This window comes from Megalopta genalis, chromosome 17, assembly GCF_051020955.1.
Source record: "Megalopta genalis isolate 19385.01 chromosome 17, iyMegGena1_principal, whole genome shotgun sequence".
Lineage (NCBI taxonomy): Eukaryota > Metazoa > Arthropoda > Insecta > Hymenoptera > Halictidae > Megalopta > Megalopta genalis.
In genome coordinates this window covers 2,597,377-2,621,243 of record NC_135029.1, presented here as the reverse complement: position 1 = coordinate 2,621,243, position 23,867 = coordinate 2,597,377, and the positions used below count along the sequence as shown (strand labels likewise).

The 23,867-nt window shown below is 30.7% G+C and overlaps 3 protein-coding genes across 17 annotated transcripts in view; 2 read left to right on the top strand and 1 right to left on the bottom strand.

Moving 5' to 3' along the window:
- The window catches only part of CalpA (calpain A), a 33,926-nt gene extending 18,718 nt beyond the window's left edge, over window positions 1-15,208 (top strand). For 4 of the 10 annotated variants that reach the window (XM_033474670.2, XM_033474674.2, XM_033474675.2 and 1 more), the window contains 14 exons: window positions 1,190-1,366; window positions 2,834-3,021; window positions 5,323-5,626; window positions 5,715-5,896; window positions 6,600-6,850; window positions 6,935-7,092; window positions 7,560-7,777; window positions 7,851-7,893; window positions 8,789-8,827; window positions 9,239-9,368; window positions 10,859-10,993; window positions 13,118-13,245; window positions 13,831-14,026; window positions 14,092-15,208. In XM_033474670.2, coding sequence (XP_033330561.2) covers window positions 1,190-1,366; window positions 2,834-3,021; window positions 5,323-5,626; window positions 5,715-5,896; window positions 6,600-6,850; window positions 6,935-7,092; window positions 7,560-7,777; window positions 7,851-7,893; window positions 8,789-8,827; window positions 9,239-9,368; window positions 10,859-10,993; window positions 13,118-13,245; window positions 13,831-14,026; window positions 14,092-14,177 — 2,235 coding nt within the window. In that variant the 3' untranslated portion in view covers window positions 14,178-15,208. Of the gene's footprint in view, window positions 1-625; window positions 1,078-1,189; window positions 1,367-2,833; window positions 3,022-5,322; window positions 5,627-5,714; window positions 5,897-6,599; window positions 6,851-6,934; window positions 7,093-7,559; window positions 7,778-7,850; window positions 7,894-8,788; window positions 8,828-9,238; window positions 9,369-10,858; window positions 10,994-13,117; window positions 13,246-13,830; window positions 14,027-14,091 lie in introns of those variants that run through there. The other 6 variants (XM_033474667.2, XM_033474669.2, XM_033474671.2 and 3 more) reach the window with 6 other exon arrangements.
- Window positions 15,209-16,320: 1,112 nt separating this feature from the next.
- On the top strand, window positions 16,321-21,533 carry Upf2 (UPF2 regulator of nonsense mediated mRNA decay). 6 transcript variants are annotated; one of them, XM_076527171.1, is made up of 2 exons: window positions 16,321-16,473; window positions 17,243-21,533. In XM_076527171.1, the coding sequence occupies exon 2, from the start codon at window positions 17,252-17,254 to the stop codon at window positions 20,690-20,692; it is 3,441 nt and encodes a 1,146-aa protein (XP_076383286.1). In that variant the 5' UTR covers window positions 16,321-16,473; window positions 17,243-17,251; the 3' UTR covers window positions 20,693-21,533. The 6 variants fall into 6 exon arrangements, with proteins under 6 accessions (XP_076383286.1, XP_076383282.1, XP_076383284.1 ...); XM_076527167.1 differs by having other exon boundaries at window positions 16,322-16,473; window positions 17,240-21,533; XM_076527169.1 differs by having other exon boundaries at window positions 16,323-16,576.
- Window positions 21,361-23,600, bottom strand: icln (chloride nucleotide-sensitive channel icln). Its single transcript, XM_033474735.2, has 6 exons — window positions 23,057-23,600; window positions 22,519-22,643; window positions 22,298-22,443; window positions 21,931-22,107; window positions 21,763-21,852; window positions 21,361-21,651 (listed from the first exon to the last, which is right to left on the bottom strand). The coding sequence occupies exons 2-6, from the start codon at window positions 22,635-22,637 to the stop codon at window positions 21,560-21,562; spliced, it is 624 nt and encodes a 207-aa protein (XP_033330626.1). The 5' UTR covers window positions 22,638-22,643; window positions 23,057-23,600; the 3' UTR covers window positions 21,361-21,559.
- Window positions 23,601-23,867: the final 267 nt, after the last annotated feature.

Below are 23,867 nucleotides of genomic sequence, written 5' to 3'. Positions count from 1 at the left end.
TAAAACAAATGGTAAAGGTTCTAGAATAGAAGCAAAAAAGAAAACAAAAGCCATTATTTGAATTTATTTAAAACTACGTTTGTAAATTTATTTTGTATGCATTTAATAATTACGATTGAATTTATGATTTGATCTTTATTATTTCGCGAAGCATTAAATATTTTTAAGAAGTATAAAATCACTTAAATTTCTCGTTTTGAAGTAAAATAACGGGGAAAACTGAGACAGATTGAGATATGTTCAGTAGCCTACAATTTTTGCAACTTTTGTTCGGATCAATTGTTTAATAAAAAGCATGCTAAAATGTGCTCTGGTTCTCTTTCTTTATACATTGTAAATGAATATTTAAGAAAATACATCCACACACAAATATGTCTCTTCCTAGAAACGTCTTATCTATTTCCAGTTAATAGAACAAATAGCAGATTTTATGATATTTACAATTTTTATAACATCGTTACATATTATCTATTTGTTTCATTATCATTCGATTCTCTTATCTTATAGCATGTCATATTGATAATCTAAACTAAATGTGGTCGGTACACGTCCGGTCATAATATTGCAGTACCGCAATAGATAAGTTTAAACTGAAAATATCTATAGCAGTACACTTCCATCTGCAGTGGTGTATAGTTCAGTTTTTTTACCACAGTTCAGTGAAGCATTTCACAAGATTGAAAATAACGAAAAGTCGAATTAATATTTCTCCGAGCTTGGTCTTAATATTATACATATTGTAGACAACGTCTAATACCTGTGTATTATACATATTGTGCTATTGAAATGGAAGAGCGACGATACACATACAACCGTTTGTCAAATTATATGAAAGAGGGTGTTGCGGTTCTTAAAATATCGACAACCTTAGAACGCAGTGATACAAGAAGTACAAATAATTTAAAAAGATCAACGGTTTACACTTTCCCTCAAAATCCAATTGCACCGAATTCAAAGGCGGCCCCAATAAACAAGGGAAATTCAAATCTTGTGCCGAAATTCCAAAAAGAAAAAAAACCGTACAACGATAAGCCTATAAGAACTATTAAAAATTTTATCGGAAAATCCTGCTACAATGTATGCTACTATTATTCACGCATAGCTACATCGAGCAAAAATAATATTATTCTTTTCTGTAACTACAGCAGCAGTGTAATTTTTTACGGGAAAATGTGATACTGTTTTTCAGCTAGGAGAGAGAGGTTCTGGATTTAGGCCACAAGGATCTGTACAAGACTTCAATACTCTCAGGCGAGAATGTTTGGCTACTGGCTCGCTTTTCGAAGACCCCGAATTTCCGCCAGCAGACTCGTCCTTGTATTTTTCGAGAAAACCTGACAGATACATAGAATGGAGAAGGCCTATGGTAAGAAATCGTGACCGAACTACAATAAGTGAACATAGTATTTGTACGGAATATATTAAAAGTGCGATAACCTTTTTATAGTTGGACTAAATAACTTGAATTTTTTGAGACGTTAAAGGGAATAGTTTATTACACAGTGAGCAAACAAATTTTTGCAAAAATACCAATTGTTTAAAATAACAAAAAAATTGTTTCTTCACGTTTTTGGTCCGAGCTTATAATAAAAAGTTAAACAATGCACATTGAAGACCCCGGTAACTTAATGTATACATACACAACACCCTGTATCGAAATCGGTTGACACGGGGTCAAGTTATCACCATTGAAACATATCATTTGATCAAATGTTAAAGAAGTTATTACATTTTAAAAAGTGTCCGAATATCATCGTAATTCACTGTATTGTAGAAATGTGATCGTATTGCTCTAGATATTGCACTGTAGAATTCAAGTGTAACGTCGAATCTATGTTGTAGACGTTTTATCTATTTTATGTGGGCCAATATTAACCAACACTTCAGTAATATCTAGATATTCTCAATTTACATAAGATTGCCGTGTTAACCATACATAGATGACGCAATTTTACACCGCGAATTCTATGAATTTACATTAACATTGAATAGGTGAAGTACAAGATTGTGCCAACAGAAGAATATTTCCGAATATTCTTACACTACTTTTAACTTAACTACTTTGCATTCGATCTATTCATTTTTGTAATAAATGTATAAAATTTGCACTCTACTTGTTACAGTTACGGAAAGAAAACGTTAATATTTATTTCAATTCTAATGCTTCCAATTGACTTGGAAAATTCGTATGTTATACAATAAAAAAAAAAATCCGAAATCTAAATATAACAAATATGATTGGAATTGAGAAAGTTACTAAAATTTAAAAAGTTTGAAAGAATAATGAAGAGATTAAAAAAAATGTACATCGTTATATAGTAATGACAGGATTTATTTAAACTTTCTACGATTAATATTATTAAAAAAAAATGTCAAAAAGCTTCCCATAAAAACATTTTTATAATGTCTAGTAAAAGAAAAAATCTGAAATCAGTCATTTTTACTGATTCGGTGGTTCTAGTGTTAACTTTCTAGTTTTACCAACGTCTTGAAGCTGTAAAATAAATTTATTTTTCACCCCTTGCCATACTCCGACTCGTCATAAAAATTTCCAGTAATAACTTATTGAGTACAGATGTTATTCTGTCCATTAAAATTGGAATAAAATTCGAATCTTTTGTCACCAATATTTAAACATTCAAGTAAATTTAGGCACACAGTGTAAGCATCAATTTTCTTTCCCTTCTAAGAAATTATTGCAATCGAAAAATTTCTAATCGCAGTAACTGCGATGAAAATGGTATGGCAAGGGGTTAATAAGAGTTTCTTAAAGCATATAATTTGAACTATATAGCACTTTATCGGAATATGTTGCTTGCATTCCTTATCGTAGGAAATCACAGACAATCCTCAACTGTTCGTGGAGGGTTTCTCCAGATTCGACGTGCAGCAAGGTGAATTAGGAGACTGTTGGCTAATCGCCGCCGTTGCGAACCTTACCATGGATCCGAACTTATTTTTCCAAGTGGTACCGGAAGATCAGAGCTTTGAGGAAAACTATGCTGGTATTTTCCACTTCAGGTACAGGAAAACCTATTTGTATCAGAGGAACATAGAAAAAAAGTACTTGTTCATTCAAACAATCCTATGTGACTCAAATGCGCTTAAAAATAACATTCATTTATCAAGTCTGCACGTATAACAATAGAAACATACATTAATTAATATCAAATGCAGCAATCAGTCGTATTGTATGTACGTGGGTGTAGTCGCATTGGCTACGAGGTCATTAGCGACGGGAAGAGCCTGGCGTGGTACGTTTTATCGTACGCATTTGTTTCTGTTACAAAGATTATTGTGTCCATATTACATAATACAAACAAAAATTACATTTCGAGTCAGTAAATAATAAATTAAATAAAAAGAATAATACATGAGGTAAATAACGTAGATGTACGAAAAATACCTAAATTGTGGGGAAATTCTTCTCGAATTCGAGTGGAGACCCCAAAAATACTGAAGATTCCGCTTATTTAACACGTTAAATGCTGAGAATCAACCCCAAAAATACCCACACGATCTAAGTAATTTGATCAATGAAACTGAAACTAGAAGGCTAAAATTGATCATAATGGATCGTATTTTAACTGTTCTACATCTTAATCATCCTGGTATTATAATAAAAATGAATTATGAAAACTTGGTAAAAATTAGTGTCCCCCATATGTGACCGACGCGGCATTCGACGTGTTAATTGAGGCAGTCGTTTATTTGAGGCAAGACTCGAAGTATAGAATCTGATCAAAAAGTTCTCGTTCTCTTCACTTAATTGAGACAATCGCTTAATCGGACTAAAGAACGCTAGTTTCGATGTGTCCCAAATAATCGATTTTAAACTAGTTACTTATCTAACATCTTTCACATTCATACTTAGCATTCATTCATTCTTTTCTCGTTCACAATCGATTACTTTACACGGTTAAACTACGTACCCACATTAGTCTAATCTAATCTACATAATATTCTACTATGATATCTTTACTTGTGTATAGCTCTATTTTTATCCCCTCTTTCTTATATTTGTGTTTCTCTTAATTTTGTATTTCAATGCTCGTTCTTCTTTAGTATTGTTCTTTATTTCTCATTTCCCATTTCTAACTTTTGCAATTCCTACCTTTCCCTTTCCAGCACTCTACACCATTTCAACATCTTTTCATTGCTCTCCTCTGCAACTATTCAAGAGCAGTTCTGCTTAAAATTCCTTGTATTTTCCAATAAGGTGTTTATTATTCCTAAGTCTCATTGCATTGCGTACACTTCCTCTTTTCCTCATTTTCCCAGTATCTATGATTTTCCTCTAGATTCGTAGATCTAGTTCTTGCTTTCAATTTCATTCAGGATTTTTCCCTTTCTCTGTAAGTACTCCGGTAATTGCGTGCGTGATTCAATTTCCTTGTACCTCTTATTGTATTTCGCCCACTTATTGGATCTTCCCATGCAGTATTTGTCTATTTCTGTTTCCTTTCCTTTAATTTTTCACTCATCTTCCTCCTTCATATTTTGAGCTTTTATGCTCCTTTCTGGATATATCGTTTTGAAGATTTTTAATCTTCTATACCAAGCATTTCTTCAGTGTCAGCTTACCTTTGCTCTGCTCTATTTCTTGCTCAAAGGTTGTTCTATTTGCTGTTTCGGCTTTGAATTTATATCTCAAAGTCTTTCTTCTTATTATATAATTAGGTGTGCATCTGTCCAGACCTAAGCACCACTTTATATCTACATGGTACACAAATACTGATTTCTAAATTCTTATTTAGAATAGCACACGATATGTCTGACTTTAGTAGGCCTGAGACTACTGTACCCCTATCCACAGTTGTATTTAATGAAACTAATCCAAAAATACGATTCTGGTTTTTGAAACCTGGTGAATCTTGAATTGTATACAAAATTTGTAACATTGTAGAGTAAAAGTATTCCGAAATCGTGTGGTGCCTTTTAAATTTGTATGATTTGTATGATAAAATTGCAATATTTTTACCAATTTCTGCATTATGGATATTCGTATGAACTTATTCATGATATTTTATATATATTTTCAAATATACATATAATAATATGTTTTATCGAGCCCTACAGATAAGAATTGCACTTTGATTTATATTATCTTATTTTTTTATAAAATTTAGTTACTAATTCAGTTCATTCGTTCTCTCTCTCTCTCTCTCTCTCTCTCTCTCTCTCTCTCTCTCTCTCGTCCATTCTCTAAAGCTTTCTTGATTCGATTTTCTTTGGCATCCTTAATTATTCCCCTTTTCTCTTCTGTTCTTTCATAGGTTTCAATACATATATATTAATATTTATATTTTCAATGTATAACAGGTTCTGGCAATATGGTAGATGGGTGGATGTAGTGGTCGACGATAGGTTGCCGACTCACAACGGTGAATTAATGTATCTACGTTCTGCTGAGAGCAACGAGTTCTGGAGCGCTCTTTTGGAAAAAGCTTACGCAAAGCTCCATGGCTCGTACGAAGCATTAAAAGGTGGAACCACTTGCGAGGCAATGGAGGATTTTACGGGCGGTGTCACCGAGATGTACCAAATGGACGAGACTCCACCGAATCTGTTCAGCATTTTGCTAAAGGCTTACGAAAGGAACTCGTTATTGGGTTGTTCTATAGAGGTAGAACCGAACGGTCGATGCGATAACATGTTGTAATTCGTCAGTGTCTGTTGAATTTCTGGGGAAATAAAATCTGTTACTATTTTAGCCTGACCCGAATGTATTGGAAGCGGAAACGCCTCAAGGACTTATCAAAGGCCATGCATACAGTATTACGCGAGTCAAGTACGTGGAAATCCAAACGCCGAATCAGTTTGGCAAAATACCTCTGCTTAGGATTAGAAACCCTTGGGGCAACGAAGCGGAATGGAACGGTCCCTGGAGCGACCAGTAAGTTAACAAAATCACACCGGATGATGGGGAAGTGTTTAGCAACGTTAAAAGCATTTGGCATTCCTTAAATTGAGTATAGAAGCTTATAGTATAAGGTAGAATCGATGCATGCCTCAAATTCGAATTTTAAACTTGCGTCAAGGATATACAAAAGCTTTTATCCTTTATACGCGATTTTATACTGTCGTATAACTAGTAGTACAACCGGATAGGTACTGATTCTACGTAAAAATATAAGTTGGAAATATAGAATAAATTTTTTTCATTCAAGGTCCTGTTTTCGAGAAGAAGTAGGTCAAAAAAATAATACTATTAGCTAGGAATCAAATAACGCGTCTGATCATGACTTACCAATTCTAGTTCTCGTCATAGTAAAAGCTACGCGAACTTGACACATCTTCCAACTCAGTTTTCTCGAAAACGAAGCTTTAAATGAAAAAATATTTTTCTTCTTTTTCGACTTATTTTGTCCATATTGTCAGCTTATTGGATACATTATGAAGTAAGATATGCTCTTTTAAATCCACGCAACACAAAAAGGCTGGTTCATTTCAAAATTTGTTCAATTAAATAATTAAGTTTTCTACAGTTTAAGAACGGAAATTGATAGCATGCATAGTCTTGTTATACATATTTATAATGGACAGAAAATTGTGCTAAAAGTGATAAAGATTCATTTGTGGAACTTATGATTCGTTAGGTCACCAGAATGGAGATTCATCCCCGACCACGAAAAGGATGAGTTAGGCTTGACCTTCGACATGGACGGCGAATTCTGGATGTCATTTCAAGATTTCACACGATACTTCACGCAATTAGAAATATGTAACTTGAATCCTGATTCATTAACCGAGAATGAGTTAAACGCTGGTAAGAAGAAATGGGAAATGAGTGTGTTTGAAGGAGAATGGGTACGAGGTGTCACAGCTGGAGGTTGCAGAAACTTTTTAGGTGATTCAAATTTTATGCTCGTACATTCTGCGTATTTAACTTCTCCAAGACGGAAATAAATATAACTTCCATGGCCCTTTTCAGAAACATTCTACCATAATCCACAATATCGAATTACGTTAGAATATCCGGATGAAGACGACGATAAATGTACGGTTATCGTTGCGTTAATGCAAAAGAACAGACGAGCACAAAGGAGAATGGGCGCTGATTGTCTTACTATCGGATTCGCAATATACCATGTGCGTACTGAAAATTCATACAAGCAATTCGTATAATTTAAATACTGCTTTATACCAAATGTGATTCCTATTGTATGTTATTTGAATAATTTCCTTAATTTCATGGAAAATTATAGCCATTTTAAACTAATTATTTTAGCGAGCGATTTTTCAATAAGATTGACTGCTGAAGATCACTAGCTTACAGATATTCAAAATCTGTTCAAAAGTATTAATTTGTGTTCTTTTAAAAGCATCTAACTGATACAAATCATCCTCGTTGTAAACTTGCATAAATCGATTCTAGATATTTGTGCAAGATCAAACTTTTCTTTTATGTACGGAAATCAAAATTACGAAGATGTTTATTTCTTGAATCTTTAAGCAAAGAATAATGTAAACACCTGATTGAAATTAATTATACTTTGTATTAATATATACATAACACTTACAAAAGAGTAATTATATTGTAAATTTATAAATTGTAGTTGGAGTATCCTGAACGACTGCCCAAACCACTGGACATCAACTTTTTCAAATACAACGCGTCAGTGGCCAGATCGCCATCATTTATAAACTTGCGAGAAGTTACATGCCGTTTCAAATTGCCGCCCGGTGTGTATTGTATAGTTCCGAGTACATTCGATCCTAACGAGGAAGGTGAATTCTTGCTTAGAATCTTCTCTGAAAATAAGAATAACATGGAGTATGTATCAATTATACATATTTGAATTAATTAATTTAGAATATGTTACACATTCGAAAATTTTATTTTTCAGAGAGAATGATGATGAAGTCGGTATTGGAGAAATTGATGATAGGGTAAGACTATACATGTTTCTTACACATTATATGTCTTAACTGTGCACTGTCCGCACTGTAAACAAAGATTGCTAATTCACAAGAATAACGAGTACTGATGCAAACTATATACTAAACCTACTGAATCTATTTTCGTTATTCATTCACATAAACTATAGACTGTTCCAAAACTTAGTACTATCTGTTTTACTGAACAATATTAACAGTATTAAAAATTAGAAATATATGTAAAAAGTGATATGTAATATACATACATATGTGATATATAAAAGGATTCAATACATAATAAATTATTGTATATATACATATTCAACGTATGTAATTCATAGAATTTTTGGAACAGGCTTTTGACATATTAAGAATGAGCAATATAATGTATGCTAAGCTTCTGTAATGCTTCAAAATTTGTGTTTATGTAGATTTATTATAAGATATCGATTTTATAAAAATTTTTATGCACTGAACGCGAATCTGCAAAGCTTGTTTCGATGTATAGATTTGAAAATGATAATTTAAAAAATTTTATTTTTGAAAATATCTTATTCAATAATACTATTGAAGTATTTAAACATACAATAATTTTTAGTGTCTTAAACAAATTAAGATGTTAAACTATATTATCTTGTTCAAAAAGCGAAATTTTATTTCTTTCCAAAATTAGTTTTTTGAAAATTCTATATAAGAAATAATGAAACTAATAATGCACAGAGGTATATAAAAATCTCTTATGCAAGATTAAAAGTCGGAAAAGAAATTAAAATTTGTTGCATAATGTACGTGTCCGTTATTATTGTATATAATCCGTTCAGCAATAGACCTGGAACTAAAGCAGATAACCATGGATACTTGTGAATTAATCCTTATATCTCGCATGTTCACACTGCTTGGCTTCTAGGTGATTAACCCTAATAAGGATAACGAAGATGGTGGCAAAGTAAGTGAAGTATACGTTACTGTATACATATAATTAAACTAATTTTTTAAGCAGTGACAGATTATTGCACAGACAGTCGATTCGGGATCCACATAACACGGGTCTAATCTCAATTTATGCATTAATTATTAATTTAATTATTAATTATTTTTTATATCAACGCGTTTAACTATATTTTGTTACGAATACATCAAATTATTTGATGCATTTAATCGCTTTCTTTCATAATTTCAGAATTATAAAATTGTAAGCGATGGTCTTTAAATTTTTGTAATCTTACAATTAGGTGTTTAAAATACATAATCCGTCACTGTGTTTCCGTAATGTCAATTAATTCTATTTACAAGTCTTCATTACAGCGTGTACATTTATTATTTTGCTGGATGTATAATATTCTCGTTTTCTGTTAAGGTACGAAATGATCCAGATTCGGACCGAAATTCTGATAAAGTTCGAGAATTCTTCAAGAAACTCGCTGGTGATGATTTAGAGGTAGACTGGACGGAACTCAAAGAAATCTTAGATTTTGCAATGCGAAAAGGTATGGTCCATTCAATTTTCACTTTGATTTTATTTCTTTCTTTTACTATGTAATAAAATGGTACGTATGAAATTGCCATAACGCGTAGAGGAGTTAAAATGAAAATATTTCTCATTCTCCTATTTTATACAAATATAATAATTTTCGTTCATTTGTATCCGTATTACTTAATAAGTAATATCATCAGTTATAGCATCATTTATTGCTTTGTAACAAAAATCTATATCTATACATAGAAAAAAATTTTTAATGTGCCCCTTAACAAATTATCTACATTTCTAAGCAAGTGGAAAATAGAGAGAACATTCATTTAAAAGATGGACCGAAAAAGGAATTAATATTTCAAATTGTGTAGTTTTTGTATAGTTATAAATGAATGAAAACTGAGTATTATTGTTTAACTCAAATTATTTTTTGTTTTTTACTGATGCATTTATAATTTGACAGTTGGTAACAAGTTTTATTAATTAGAAATTCGGCAATTTTACACGCACTAATCCAACAGATAGTCGATAAATAGTATTTCGGAATGTTAAAATAGAGATAATATTTTATACAATTATGGTTTGTATACGATTGAAATTGACACCTTAAGTTTAAGTTGCATTTGATGTTCGTAATATAGTTATGTCTTCGTTTTTGTTTTTCGCTTATAATCAAAAAGCTTTCGTAATTTTCACGCTTCTTAACTAAGTATTGTCTATGGTTATTGATATACCTAGCATAATATCCGTAATTACGCTTCTTGGTCATTAATTGCTGACTTCGAATTCCTTATGAAACACAGTGACGTTACTTTGTTTTCACTGTGAATCAATTACTATGTGAATGTTATTGCACTGCAATCTGCACTTCCGTTATTGTGTATCATCATTTTTCTCTCTTTACATTCGTGCATATAATACATAAATACATTTGGGCCGCCACGCGAACCAAATATCTTATCGATAATGTTTCCTGATATTCTATCCATTTCAAAATTAAAACTATTTATTAACACAGCTATTTCGGGCGGAAATTTAATATCTTCAATGTGCATTAAAAGTTTCATTAATCATAGCGAATAGTTGCTCAATTAGAATATTATTGAATTAACAATCGTCGCATAGTTGATATATTTTATATATCAAATAAAATCTAATCGAAGATGTTACGAATTCGTCTAAATACTTTAAATATACATTCCAAAAATACTTTATTTTCGAAATTTTTACAAAGTCTCATTTTCGTAGCTCATTTTAGAAATATCTGCTATTGTCAACGAAAAAATTGATTTCATCTTCCAACGAATTCATTTATCATAAATATTTCGAATTCAGATATTTAATCAATTGACTTTAATATTTAAATTTTGTCATTTCCGCATTCGAATCTTCGCTAGCAGACGAATTTTCAACAATCAGAAAGTTGATTGTCAACTGTAGGACGAAATGACCCGAATGTACGTATGTATAATTTAATGTTAACATGTAGCTGTGTGTTACGGGTAGAACTACCACAATCGACGGGTCATAGTGAGACTCATGCCACAGAAACTGTACAAGGAAATGGTTCTTTTATCGACACACTCATCTCACTGCTGTGCGGCCTTTTTTGTAATAATGAACAGTACAATAAGCCCGTAGGTAAGGCATCATCTAGTATACATATACTACTTCATACTACTAGGTCACCCACTCGTATGTAACCCGGGCTAAATTCATTTCTACCGAATACAGTAATTTTTCCCTAATTCACGCTCAGATTGCGTACAAAAATGGACAATTTGGGAAGAGGAAATACGATTATTCGAGCCTTGCGGTTCGCTTTTATAGTTATCGATTGTCAACAACTATAAACACAAGACACAAGGATCGAATAATTGTATCTCCTCTTCCCAAATTGTTCATTTTTATGCGGAATCTGAGCGCGAATTAGATTCGGGTATTTGGTTCGGGTATAACAAAATCTGCAGGATTGAAAGCTAAACATGTCGTAATTAACTATCCCTGGAACTGAATAAATGAAAGTACTCATTTATTAATTACCAAATCTGATAAACTGTGGAATTTTATGCAATAATTTCTAAAACAATTTATAGGAACAGGACTTAAACATAAATTGATTGAAGCTCAAAGCAATGAGATCGTATAAAATAGAGAAATCATATATTATTGGCGGGAAATTAATAAGTTCAATAAGTTAAATATAAAACATGATATAAAATGTAATATATTTTAAATATTTACTTTCATGAATTAGGTTGTCTAATATGAAATGTCGGATTTCTTATCCCTAACAAATTTTAAGAAATTTTTATCCGACCATTTTTAAGGAGGAACTTTTTTATCGAAACTCCTAGCCGCATCAAAGGGCTTCTCATTACACGTTAAGATGACCGATTTGATTTACGTTGAAAATGAGAACAAAAATTTCTTTTAAATATTATGTCGAATAAAAACTTTACATTGTTGTACCCTAATTATACAATAATTGCATACTATTTCGCACTAGTTTAATGTAATGAAATAGTTCTACTAATAAAATTATAATAATGTTAACGATTCTGTTAAACTTACAGTTAATCGAACAGAATACATTTCTTGTACTTCTGTTTCTAAGAATAGAAATACTGACGTAAATCGAGGCGTTTATATTACGTGTTTCATCTTGTACATTATTTCGCACATGATTAGCTTCAGAACTAAATTATAAGCGGTATAAAACAAATGATACACTTAAGCAGGGGATAATTTTTTACATAAAAATAATCTGAAATTTAATGTTTTTTAAGGAGAATCCAATTTGAATGTTTTTTATTCGTATGCATTTTTCACCCTTCATTTTTGAAAATATAATTTTTACTGAACCTTTATTCACTGCGCCAGGTATTTGTTAATGTAGCGAATATTCAAATTTGATTTTCCGAAACTGTTTTGTAATTAGAAAGACAAACACTGATATACTCTACGTCGCTGATAAATAGAAATCAAGTAAGCCGATAATTAAGAAACATAAAGAAATAACATAGAGTTAGTTACGTATGTAAGATAGAAGCCTGAAAATTAAATGACTCAATGAAGAGACTGCGGGTTTTATGCATTTGTAGATTACGTGAATATACAATAAATATAAGCAAAAATAAAACTGAATGTCATGTATTGTTATATAGAAATTAATATTTGATTTTAATCGAATTAAACGCATTAGTGTTTTAATTTTTAATTTCTAATATCCAAAATACGTACAATATGTGAATATACATACGTACATATTAGTTATTAAATAATGATATAAAAATAATTCTGGTATTATTGTATAAACCACAATTGTGTTATACAATTGAATTCAGTTTTAATTTGATACTCATTTCTGTAGTTTAGTACATAGAGTATTTAAATTTGCATAGATATCAGCAGTCTAGTAACAACATTTTTATGTCTACCCATTTATGCATGTCCTTTGCCAAAATAAAGATAGAAACAATTAACGATTTCGCTTGAAAATAATTCACTAAATCCCCATCAAAATACAGTGTAAATGTTACGCGTAGATTTCTATAATATTGTTAACATAGCTTACTGCTATCCATTCGTGATATGTTCACATTTGTGGTGTTACCAATAATTGCAAATAATGACAATATAATCCCTTTGTGCTTTCTAAGATTTCAGAACTTCGTGTTTTCAGTCATTTGTGTTTATTACAAACCAAAAATGTATAAAAATCGAGTAAATATTATAGTTGGAAGGATTTGTCTGTGATTTCAGAGACACATGATAAGGGATTCAGTAAAGATGTGTGCCGCAGCATGGTTGCCATGCTGGATGCCGACCACTCTGGAAAACTTGGTTTCGAAGAATTTAAAACTCTATGGAACGATATAAGGAAGTGGAGGGTAAGTTAGCTTCATTAAGAAGCTAATTATATCAGAAGAAAATTACTATGTATTAATTATTTCAAATGTTTGAGTTTTGGGTTTTGTGTGGGTTTCTTCTATGAAAATTCTTTCAAATTTTGACTTTGACTCGCGGTATTTGAAGACTATTGATCTAGATCAGGTCTGGACAACTAATTAGTCAACGAGCGGTGAAATAATGTCGTTTAATACTACTGTCTGAACGGTATTTTAAATTTTAAGTATATTAATATACATAGATATACATAATAATGAAGGCAATGATTTGAGCGTCCAATGTTACTCAGGCCTGGTCTAGATTATTTATATAGACAATGTAATTTAAATAACTAATAAAAGAGAATTAGAAAGGTATTGTGAATGATTAACGCGGTAATCGCCGCTTTAGAATAAAAGTACTAATTGATCTAACACAATTTTTAAAACATCGCATAATGGAATTAGTTGCTTTTTAAAAAGTTTAACAATTTTATTTACATATTGTATTGATATCTCGACTCCGTATTCACATTAGTTATTAAAACTTATAGAAAGCAGTGATGCTACCAAAATATTTTCTTCTAGGCGGTGTTCAAATTGTACGACAAAGATGAGTCAGGATACTTGAGTGCATTCGAATTGCGGCAAGCTTTGAACAGTGCTGGCTATCGACTTAACAATCACATTTTAAATATTTTGGTCCATCGTTACGGAACCAAAGATGGGATGATTACATTTGATGATTACATAATGTGTGCAGTCCGACTCAAAACAATGATAGGTATGCGATTATCAATGAGTCAATCAAAACCATGCCGCATGATTGAAAAACAAATTTCTTTGCAGACATTTTTAGAGAACGAGATCCTGATACGACTAACACAGCGACGTTTTCAATGGAGGAGTGGATAGAGAAAACATTATATTCATAAATTGGTTCATGTGAAATACGTTTATCGAAAAGAAATACGTCCATTTCTTTTTCACTGTCTTCTCTACATTAAAAAATAAGCTGCGTTCGCTACTATTAATTTATTCAAAAACCATTCGTTTGTATATACGATGTTCAACATTCTATTATATTTTATTTGACGACACAATTGCAAATTCTATTTAACAGATCAATTTCTCAATATTTTAATCGAAGTAAAAATTTAATTTTTAGTTAGTTTATCTGCTGATAGGAACTGCTATTAAAAATTGTTTATGGGTAGCGAACCTTAATCATAACTTAACTTTCATATCTTAAATTACTATTTTGAAATAGATAACGAAATAGACAGAGAAACGGTAACCACAGAGTATCCTAAAATGGTTTATGCAATTCGAAATACTACTACTATTGAGGAATTTGTGTAGAAAATATTTTCTTTGATGTAACTTTCTTGTAGTATATACATAGTATCAGTTTTATTAATATTTCACACAACAGCAGAAATTGTTAATATTAAAGTATTGTTATTTAAATATACGAGGAGACCATTATTTACAGTAATATACGTAATATATATAAATATTTATTATAGATAAAGTGGAAAAAGCTTATAAAATATTTCTAAATGGTTCACTATTTTAACATTTTCCTTTTAATAATAAATTAAAGGATACTCTGTATAAAAATATGCCAAATTTATATAAACTCCATTATTTGATCTGTGCCTAACATAGAAAACCATTAAAAAAAGAAGAACAGTATATCTAAATTATTACAAGAAAGTATATATAGATCATTTCTATTTTTATGATAAGAGATCTGTGTTGCATTTTCATCGGTACTATTATGTATGTAGATAAAACGTGGTATTATGTGCCTTGAAATATCTTTGTATCTAAATTTTAATTTTGCTAAAAAACTAAATCTTGAAATAATAATTTATTAAAATATATGTAAACATATTCTATAATTATACACGAACTCCTAATATGTATAATTAAGAAGAATATAAATTATTTTATACAGCTACTCATATTACTTCTTTTATAAAATTTTCATCAACAATGTTTAAATTACAGTTTAAATAAAATTTAGTGATTTTACAGAAACACTTTTGCACTTATTCCTTTATTAATATAATATAACTAGGGAAACACAACAAAATGTTATACAGGGTGTCCCAAAAATGTCTCGCAATCCGGAAATGGGAGGTTCCCGTGTTCATTCGAAGCAACTTTTTCCTTTACAAAAATTTTCTCCGAGGCATCGTTAACGAGTTATTAACGAAAAACAGTGGCCAATGGAAAACGAGCTTGGCTGGCGCGTGGCGGCCGACCAATCTCAGTCCCGTTCATTGGCTCGGCCGCCTCGCGCCAGCTGATCTCGCCTCTCATTGGTCACTGTTTTTCGTTAATAACTCGTGAACGAAGCCGCGGATTGCATTTTCGCTAAGGAAAAAGTTACTTCGAATGACCCGAGAAATCTTCCATTTCCGGATTGCGAGACATTTTTGGGACACCCTGTTGAGTAGGAGATATTACTTCATCATAGTAGCTAACAACTAAATGACATCTCATGGCAGCAGACAAAGAAGTAATTACAAAAGGGAAACATTATAAAGCCCAAGATGTTGACAGGAAATGCTATCATACAGTATGACTCATACTTGTCTTTATCATCAAAATTAATTAATTAATTAATGATTAAGTAAACTTTGCAAGCAATTATTGATTATTAATATAATATTTAATTAGAATTTTATTTATACAACTAGTCGATTATTTTGTATTCAACATCACAGACGATTTAAGTCAAAGATTCTTAAATGAATATATTGCACTTCATGTAAAAATAACGATTAATAGGGTCTTGTTTAAAGAACATAAACAAAAGCATTTCTAGTAAATTTTTAAATCTGAAATAATTTGACCAAAGTATTTTATGACACGTTCACTTACATTATAATTTAAGACGTGATTTTTAAATTATTTATGCTCAAAGCTTAAGGATTATGGTCTAGATTCAAATATAAATCTAACACACTTCATTCATGTCCATAGTTTTTTTTCCTCTGGCAATATAGTGAGTCACTAGTAATGAGTCATACTCATCCATAACATAGAAAAACCAATGAGATATCTGTCACGTGACTAAATGTGTAGCCATTGTTGTCGTTTTACTCTATGTATGTACAATTCTTAAGATGAACAGATGATAGGCATTTCAATATTACATATCAAGACATGAGAGAGGACTATCGTTTCATTTCTTGAGTGTTGGATCGTTGAAGTAAGGTACATAGACCACCGATATACATATTAATCATTCAGTCATATTGTGCCATTACAAGAATATAGTGTCGTGTACCATAACATAACCTCGTTTCCATTTTAAAATGTGAGTAGACAATGAATTATATGAAATAAACACTGTTTAAATAATAAAAAGGTGGAAAGTTTAGCTATTAATTCATTTAAATGAAATGATTCTATAATCTGTGTTCTTTATTACTTAAATATAAACATGTAATAGTACATTTGAAAAGAGTACTCTTAATATTTCTTGTATTACTTATAGTAATAATGAATTTCAAATAATCATTTTCCTACAACATTCTTTAGTATTATACTATCAATAAAAGTCATAGACCACCGATATACATAATCATTCAGTCATATTGTGCCATTACAAGAATATAGCGTCGTGTATCATAACATAACCTCGTTTCCATTTTAAAATGTGAGTAAACAATGAATTCTATGAAATATAAACACTGTTTAAATAATAAAAAGGTGGAAAGTTTAGTTATTAATTTATTTAAATGAAATGATTCTATAATCTGTGTTCTTTATTACTTGAATATAAACATGTAATAGTACATTTGAAAAGAGTACTCTTAATATTTCTTGTATTACTTATAGTAATAATGAATTTCAAATAATCATTTTCCTACAACATTCTTTAGTATTATACTATCAATAAAAGTCATAATATACAAATTAAAGAAAGTAACCTCAAATGATGATACATTCCAAAAATATATGTATTTGTTTTATGTAGCAGATTGAAACAATGTCTGAAGTTGAAGAAACATCACCAGAAGCTGTAGAAGCAGCTGTTGAACAGGATGTTGTGTCTGAAGAAGATAAGCAATATTTGACGGACTATCTTAAGGAAACTGAGCAACGATTAGCTATGAAAGAAGAAATTCGAGCAGCAAACTTGAATCCTAATAGACCATCAGACACATATTTTAGTAAATTAGATTCAACATTAAAAAGAAACACAACATTTGTAAAAAAATTAAAAAATTTTAGTAGTATACAATTAGAAACAGTTCTAAAAGATATGATACATTTAAATTTAACAAAATATGTGAGTGAAGTTGCTACTGCTTTAGTGGATGCCAAATTGAAAATGACAGATGTTGCACCTGCCATAAAAATATGCAGTTTCCTGCATCAAACATATGCAGAATTTTCAACACATTTCTTTGAAAATTGGCAAAGAATTTTGTCTTTAAAGGTTGTGGATAAAATTACCAATCCAAGTAAACTAAGAGTGGATCTTAGATTTTATGCTGAATTAGTTAATGCAGGCATTTTCACACATAAACAAGGACTGCCTTTGCTTGGTTCAGCATTGACAGTTTTAATTAATATGGATAAAGAAGAACATAATAATGCAAGCATTATATTAAGTTTCTGCAAACACTGTGGTGAAGATTATGCAGGTCTTGTGCCCAAACGAGTAAGGGAAATATCAGAAAAATTGAATGTACCAATACCTAAAAGTAAATTACTTTCACCCGATAAACAGCAAAATGTTAGATTATTGCTAAGAGAGTATTACAATTCATTATGCAAGCACTTATTGAAAGAACACAAAGATCTTCAAGCTTTTGAAAAACAAAATCGAAAGATCTTACAAACTAGAGGTGAACTAAGTTCTGAAAGAAAAGACAAACTTGAGAGTCTTCAAGTATCTTATGAACGCTTGCTCAATAATGTGCAAAGCTTTTCAGATACTTTAGACGAACCTATGCCAGAACTTCCTGTTGACAGTGAAATGAAAGCAGAAGCAGAAGAAACATTGAAAATGATTAGTGAAGGGGAAGAGAATAGCATCCTTGAAGACATGTGGGGAGATGAAGAAACCAGACGATTTTATGAAGTTTTGACAGATCTAACAGTATTCCTTCCAGGATCGCATTTTAAAGAACTACCTAAACAAGATGTACCAATAAGTGAAGAAGCTTTGGATGAAGAAATCACATTTGATGAATTGGAAGAAACTGAAAAAGTAGATGAACCAGAAGCAGAAGTTGAGGAACCTCAAGTTGCAAATATTAGTAATAAAATACTCTTGGATGCATTTGTAACTCATTTGCCAAACTGTGTTAATCGTGAAATGATCGACAGTGCTGCTGTTCACTTCTTAATGAGTCTCAATACAAAACATAACAAAAAAAAGTTAGTGAAAGCATTATTTGGTGTGTCTAGAATTCGCCTAGATTTACTACCATTTTATTCACGTCTGGCTGCTATTCTTTACCGTGTTATGCCAGATGTTGGTAACGACTTGTGTTTAATGTTGAAGCATGATTTTAAGTATCATGTACGAAAAAAAGATCAAATTAATATTGAATCAAAAGTAAAAGTTGTGAGGTATATTGGTGAACTTGTTAAATTTAAACTTTATTCAAAGATAGAGGCATTATATTGCTTAAAAGTTTTGCTACATGACTTCACACATCATCATATTGAAATGGCATGTAACTTATTAGAAACATGTGGGAGATACTTGTTTTGTTCTCCAGACTCACACCAAAGAACAAAAGTATATTTGGAACAAATGATGCGTAAGAAAGCAGTCACTGCATTAGACTCACGTTATGTAACCATAATTGAAAATGCATATTATTTTGTAAATCCACCAGAATCTACTGGAGGTATTTCGAAAAAGGACAGACCACCGATTCATGAATTTATAAGAAAATTATTATATCAAGATCTTTCAAAAACTAATACTGATAAAGTTCTTAAGTGGATGCGTAAATTAGACTGGGAAGATGAAAATGTATCCTCTTATGCTATTAAATGTCTCACTGCCGCTTATAATGTTAAATATTTAAATATTCGATGTGTAGGAAGTTTATTAGCTGGACTTGTTGCGCATTATGAAACTATAGGTCCTCATGTAGTTGATGGTGTGTTAGAAGATATAAGATTATGTATGGAAATCAATCTACCAAAATTTAATCAACGTCGCATTGCTATGGTTAAATATCTTGGTGAATTGTATAATTATCGTATGATGGAAAGTGGAGATATTTTCCGTACTTTGTATTTGCTAATTACTTTTGGAGTCAGCATGGATCATAATATACCAAGCGTTCTGGATCCCCCAGACCACTTGTTCAGAATTCGATTAGTCTGTACATTACTAGAAACCTGTGGACAGTATTTTAATGGTGGTTCTAGCAAGAAGAAACTTGATTATTTTCTAGTATTCTTTCAAAATTATTACTGGTTTAAATACACAGATCCTATTTGGGGTCCTGATAATACTTTTCCTGTAGGTATAGATTATATGTATCGTGATACACTAACAATGTTGAGGCCTAAAATGCAATTATTTCAAAGTTATAAAGAAGCACAATCTGCTGTGGAAGAATTACGAAATACATTGTATCCTACTCTTGGAAATCCTACTGCAGAAGATGGTGCTGATGCAGAATCTGATATGGGTGTAATTGCTGAGGGAGATGAAGAAGTGACTATAACATCTGGAAATGGCAGTGGAGATGCAAAGGGTGTAGCTGATTTACATTTTGAGGAATCTGAAGATTGTTCTGAAGCACAGTCAGAGGAAGAATGGACAGCTGATGGAGAAAGAGATGATACTATGGGTACTCAAGAAAATACGCAAGGAGATCAAAGTCTTTCAGGAGGTGGCACAGATGGTGTTCTTATGGATGTCACAGAATTAAATGCAGCGTTACCTGCCGGTCCCAGAAGAGTGAGTTGTCCTGAAGATGACGACTTTTTATCCGCTCTTGATAAAATGGTTTCAGATAATATACAAGACAGAATGCGAGATTCCGTAAAAACACAACAAGTAGACATTTCAGTTCCTTTACATGTAAAAACTACTAAGAAAACGTATGAACAATTACAAGAAAGACCGTCTGACAATAATACGGTTGATTTTGTTCTTATGCTAAGGAAAGGTAATAAACAACAATACAAAAATTTAGCGGTTCCTGTGTCATCAGAATTAGCAATGAATCTTCGAAATCGAGAACAAGAACAAAAAGAAGAAAAAGAACGAGTTAAAAGATTAACGTTGAACATAACAGAAAGACAAGAGGAGGAAGATTATCAGGAAACAATTAACCAGAGTACAAGACCAGTGACAGTAAATTTAAATAGGGAACGACGACAAAAATACAATCATCCAAAAGGCGCACCGGATGCGGATCTCATTTTTGGTCCCAAAAAGATTCGATAAATTCCTTTGATTAGTGTTGAAACAATTTTTGTCATACTATAAAATCAAAAGTGATTTTATACAATTCTATGAACTACAATCGTCTTCGTACATTTCTATATAATTTTTAACAATTTAGTGTTTTTATTTATAATTTTGGAACCCACATTTGTTATTTATACAAATTCGCAGTTCAACACTGTAAAAATGTTATTTACCTAATATATTAGAACTATATAAATTTATTATATGTGTCAATATGTATTTTAGAGAATATCAATGAACAAAAAATATTGAACAATAAAGTTAATATCTTCCTTTATACAATTAATACATTTAAATACAACTATGTTTCTCCTTGTTACATGCATAGTAAGTTATATAATTACTATGTATAAATAAAAATAAATTATCAATTCAAACGAACTTTATTTGACTAATTTGCCATACTAATTTCATTTAATGTAAACATGTAAATTTCGCGATAAAAATTTACATATTGACATATTTAAGATAGTACTACTAAATCATATTATAACGGTTCGTTTTTTAAATATAAAAAATCGTAGAATCGTATTATTTCGAAATAGTTATTAGAGATATCTTTTTATCTTAAATATTATTTTTATTTTAAGCAGTGCAAAAAATTAATTATTTTGTTCTTCAAAAAACAGATGCAAAACGTTAAATTTGATATACAATTGTTTATTTTTATCTACGAAATTATTCCCGTGTACAAAATGAATATAAATAAATGTTAGGTGTGTTTATGTTTGTTACAGCTCTGTAATACAGTCTGCCATAATATCACATATCTACAATAATATATGATACCAGTAATTATAAATTAATACTAAATGCATACATGCATTTTTTCATCACCATCCTTTATGGATCTTCCTCTGCATCTTCAAATTGACCTGCTTCTACATCCATAGCATCATCTGCTTCTGTGCCATTGTGATTGGACCCTATTTGTTCTTTTAATATAAAATTATGATAAACACAACATTAGATAAATACAATTTTCATTCATATTACATTTTGTTTAAATTACATTTTATGCCAATATTACATTAATTGAATACTACCTGATGGTAAAATGTAGGGAGCATCACCAGCGCCAACTTCATAATTTTCAAAATCATCTTCTTCTGCATCTTCATAAATGTCTTCTTCAGCTGCAAAATACATGCATATTATAAAAATTCTCATCGTGAAATTCCTATACAGAACTTTATAATAGTGGTATCATTTACCATCTGAAAAACTATCTTGTGGGTCGGGATGAAGCGCTTGACAGTTATTCATTGCTTGAAACATAGCATCTAAATTATTTGTATTATCAGGAGCAAAACGCATTTCTGTAATTGGTGTATCTGCATCTTCGTCCTCATTTTCTGAACCACTGTCAGAGGGAGGTGGCAAGGGTACGTCTATACAAAAAAGTTAGGAAATTATAATTATATCAATGATGATGGAACCTTCTAAACGATTATTCAAAATATCAGATATAAGGCTACAATATTAAATAATGTTTGATTTTCGCATTTAATTGAATTCTATTCAACTTTTATACTATTTGAAAATATTTATACAAAAATGTTAAAAAGAAGATTAATATACCTGGAAGGTCTACTTTTGCATTAACCATAATATATAAACATTGTCTTGGATGTCCTATTTGATCTCTTGATATGCCATGTAAAGATATATGAGGATATTCAAGTGAAAATCCTTGTTGTGTATCATAGTTCACCCAAGAAAACAAGCTACCAATGCGAACATTATATTAAAATACATCAGTACGACTATGAAATATAAATTTGTTTTAATTTAGCTTTTACCTTTCAGTAATATACAGTGTTCCTTTTCCTACTTCTGTGTCATTAATATACACAGTAGTATTTTGCTCTTCGTGGCGTATTCCCTCTTGCGGAGCAAGAAAATTGCTAAGTACAACCATCTTTACCTATAACATTTAATAAAATAGTTTACCATTTATGTATATTACTATGGACCTGTAAAGAGGCCTATAACACAAATTGAATTTCATGTATTTTACTTAATTTTTAAATCTGATAAAAATGAGGAAAAAAATAATTACAAGGTTATACAGAAGTTTTAACAAACAGAACACTGATTTTATTAGAAAAATGCACATATATTTCAAAAAATGTATAATAAAATATCTGATAGAACATATAGTTATATATTGTATTAGATCATTTGCAGAAAAACATAAAAATACTACAAAATAATGCTACATAAGAATATAACTACACAGTGCAAATGTAATTCTGTTAGTTCAGTTCTGTTAAAATTGAATACCTTCTGCTACATTAATTTGATCAGTTTTATTATTAATTCTTAATGTAAACTTACCGCTAGCTTTTACAATGTAATAGTAAGCAAGATCGAACGAACTTTCCCTAAAATGAATTTTTAAAAAATGAATAACTCAGTTTAAAAACTTCAGATGCACAATGCAAGTTTTATATCGTAGCACGTAAGTGTTAACAATAATACAGTAAGGTCACTAACGCTCAATAGCCACAAATGTCAATATATAAATTTTTCATTTTATAATATTTGTTAATACAAAATTTCACCGCACGTTACGGTGTTGTGTTTCTGTTTTGCGTTATTGATATAGAGTTCGGAAGAACTTCGCTATAGTGTGTGTCATGTTCCGCTACGACTAACTATAGGTGGTATACTATATACATACATACATACATATAAGTACATACCAGTTCTGTAAGTACAATATGATTATAAGGCGGGAGATTTTCTGTTACGGTTTTAACATTTACAATAAATGTGGTTTCAAATTCTTTAGAAAAATTCTAACTCTATCGAGCAAAGGAAAAGAGGTAGAAATCTTTTATGTAAATAAATGTAATAACGTTATTTAAATAAATAAAACTAAAGCATTAATAATACTGAACATTAATGCAATTGCACTTTTCTAATTTGTTTAATTATTTAATATTAGTTTCTTAAAATTACTTGTTTTTTGTATTTATAAATTATAATGATGATGTTCACATATTTATTTTATTTATTGACATTATAAACATGTACTGATCATTATTGTACATATTGCAAGTATATATGTTTCATGTATACATCATACATACAATTAACTAATTTTAAAAATATGTGTTGAATGTCAAATATAACTTGATACCAA

Bases quoted from the DNA above. Each gene is read 5' to 3' on its own strand.
- icln (XM_033474735.2), bottom strand. From the start codon at position 22,637: ATGGTTGTACTTAGCAATTTTCTTGCTCCGCAAGAGGGAATACGCCAC. The intron at 22,444-22,518 runs GTAAAAGCTAAA...TCGCATTGGTAG, and splicing joins ACACTGTATATTACTGAAAG to CTTGTTTTCTTGGGTGAACT. The intron at 21,652-21,762 runs GTAGTATTCAAT...TTATATTAAAAG, and splicing joins TCCCTACATTTTACCATCAG to AACAAATAGGGTCCAATCAC.
- Upf2 (XM_076527171.1), top strand. From the start codon at position 17,252: ATGTCTGAAGTTGAAGAAACATCACCAGAAGCTGTAGAAGCAGCTGTT.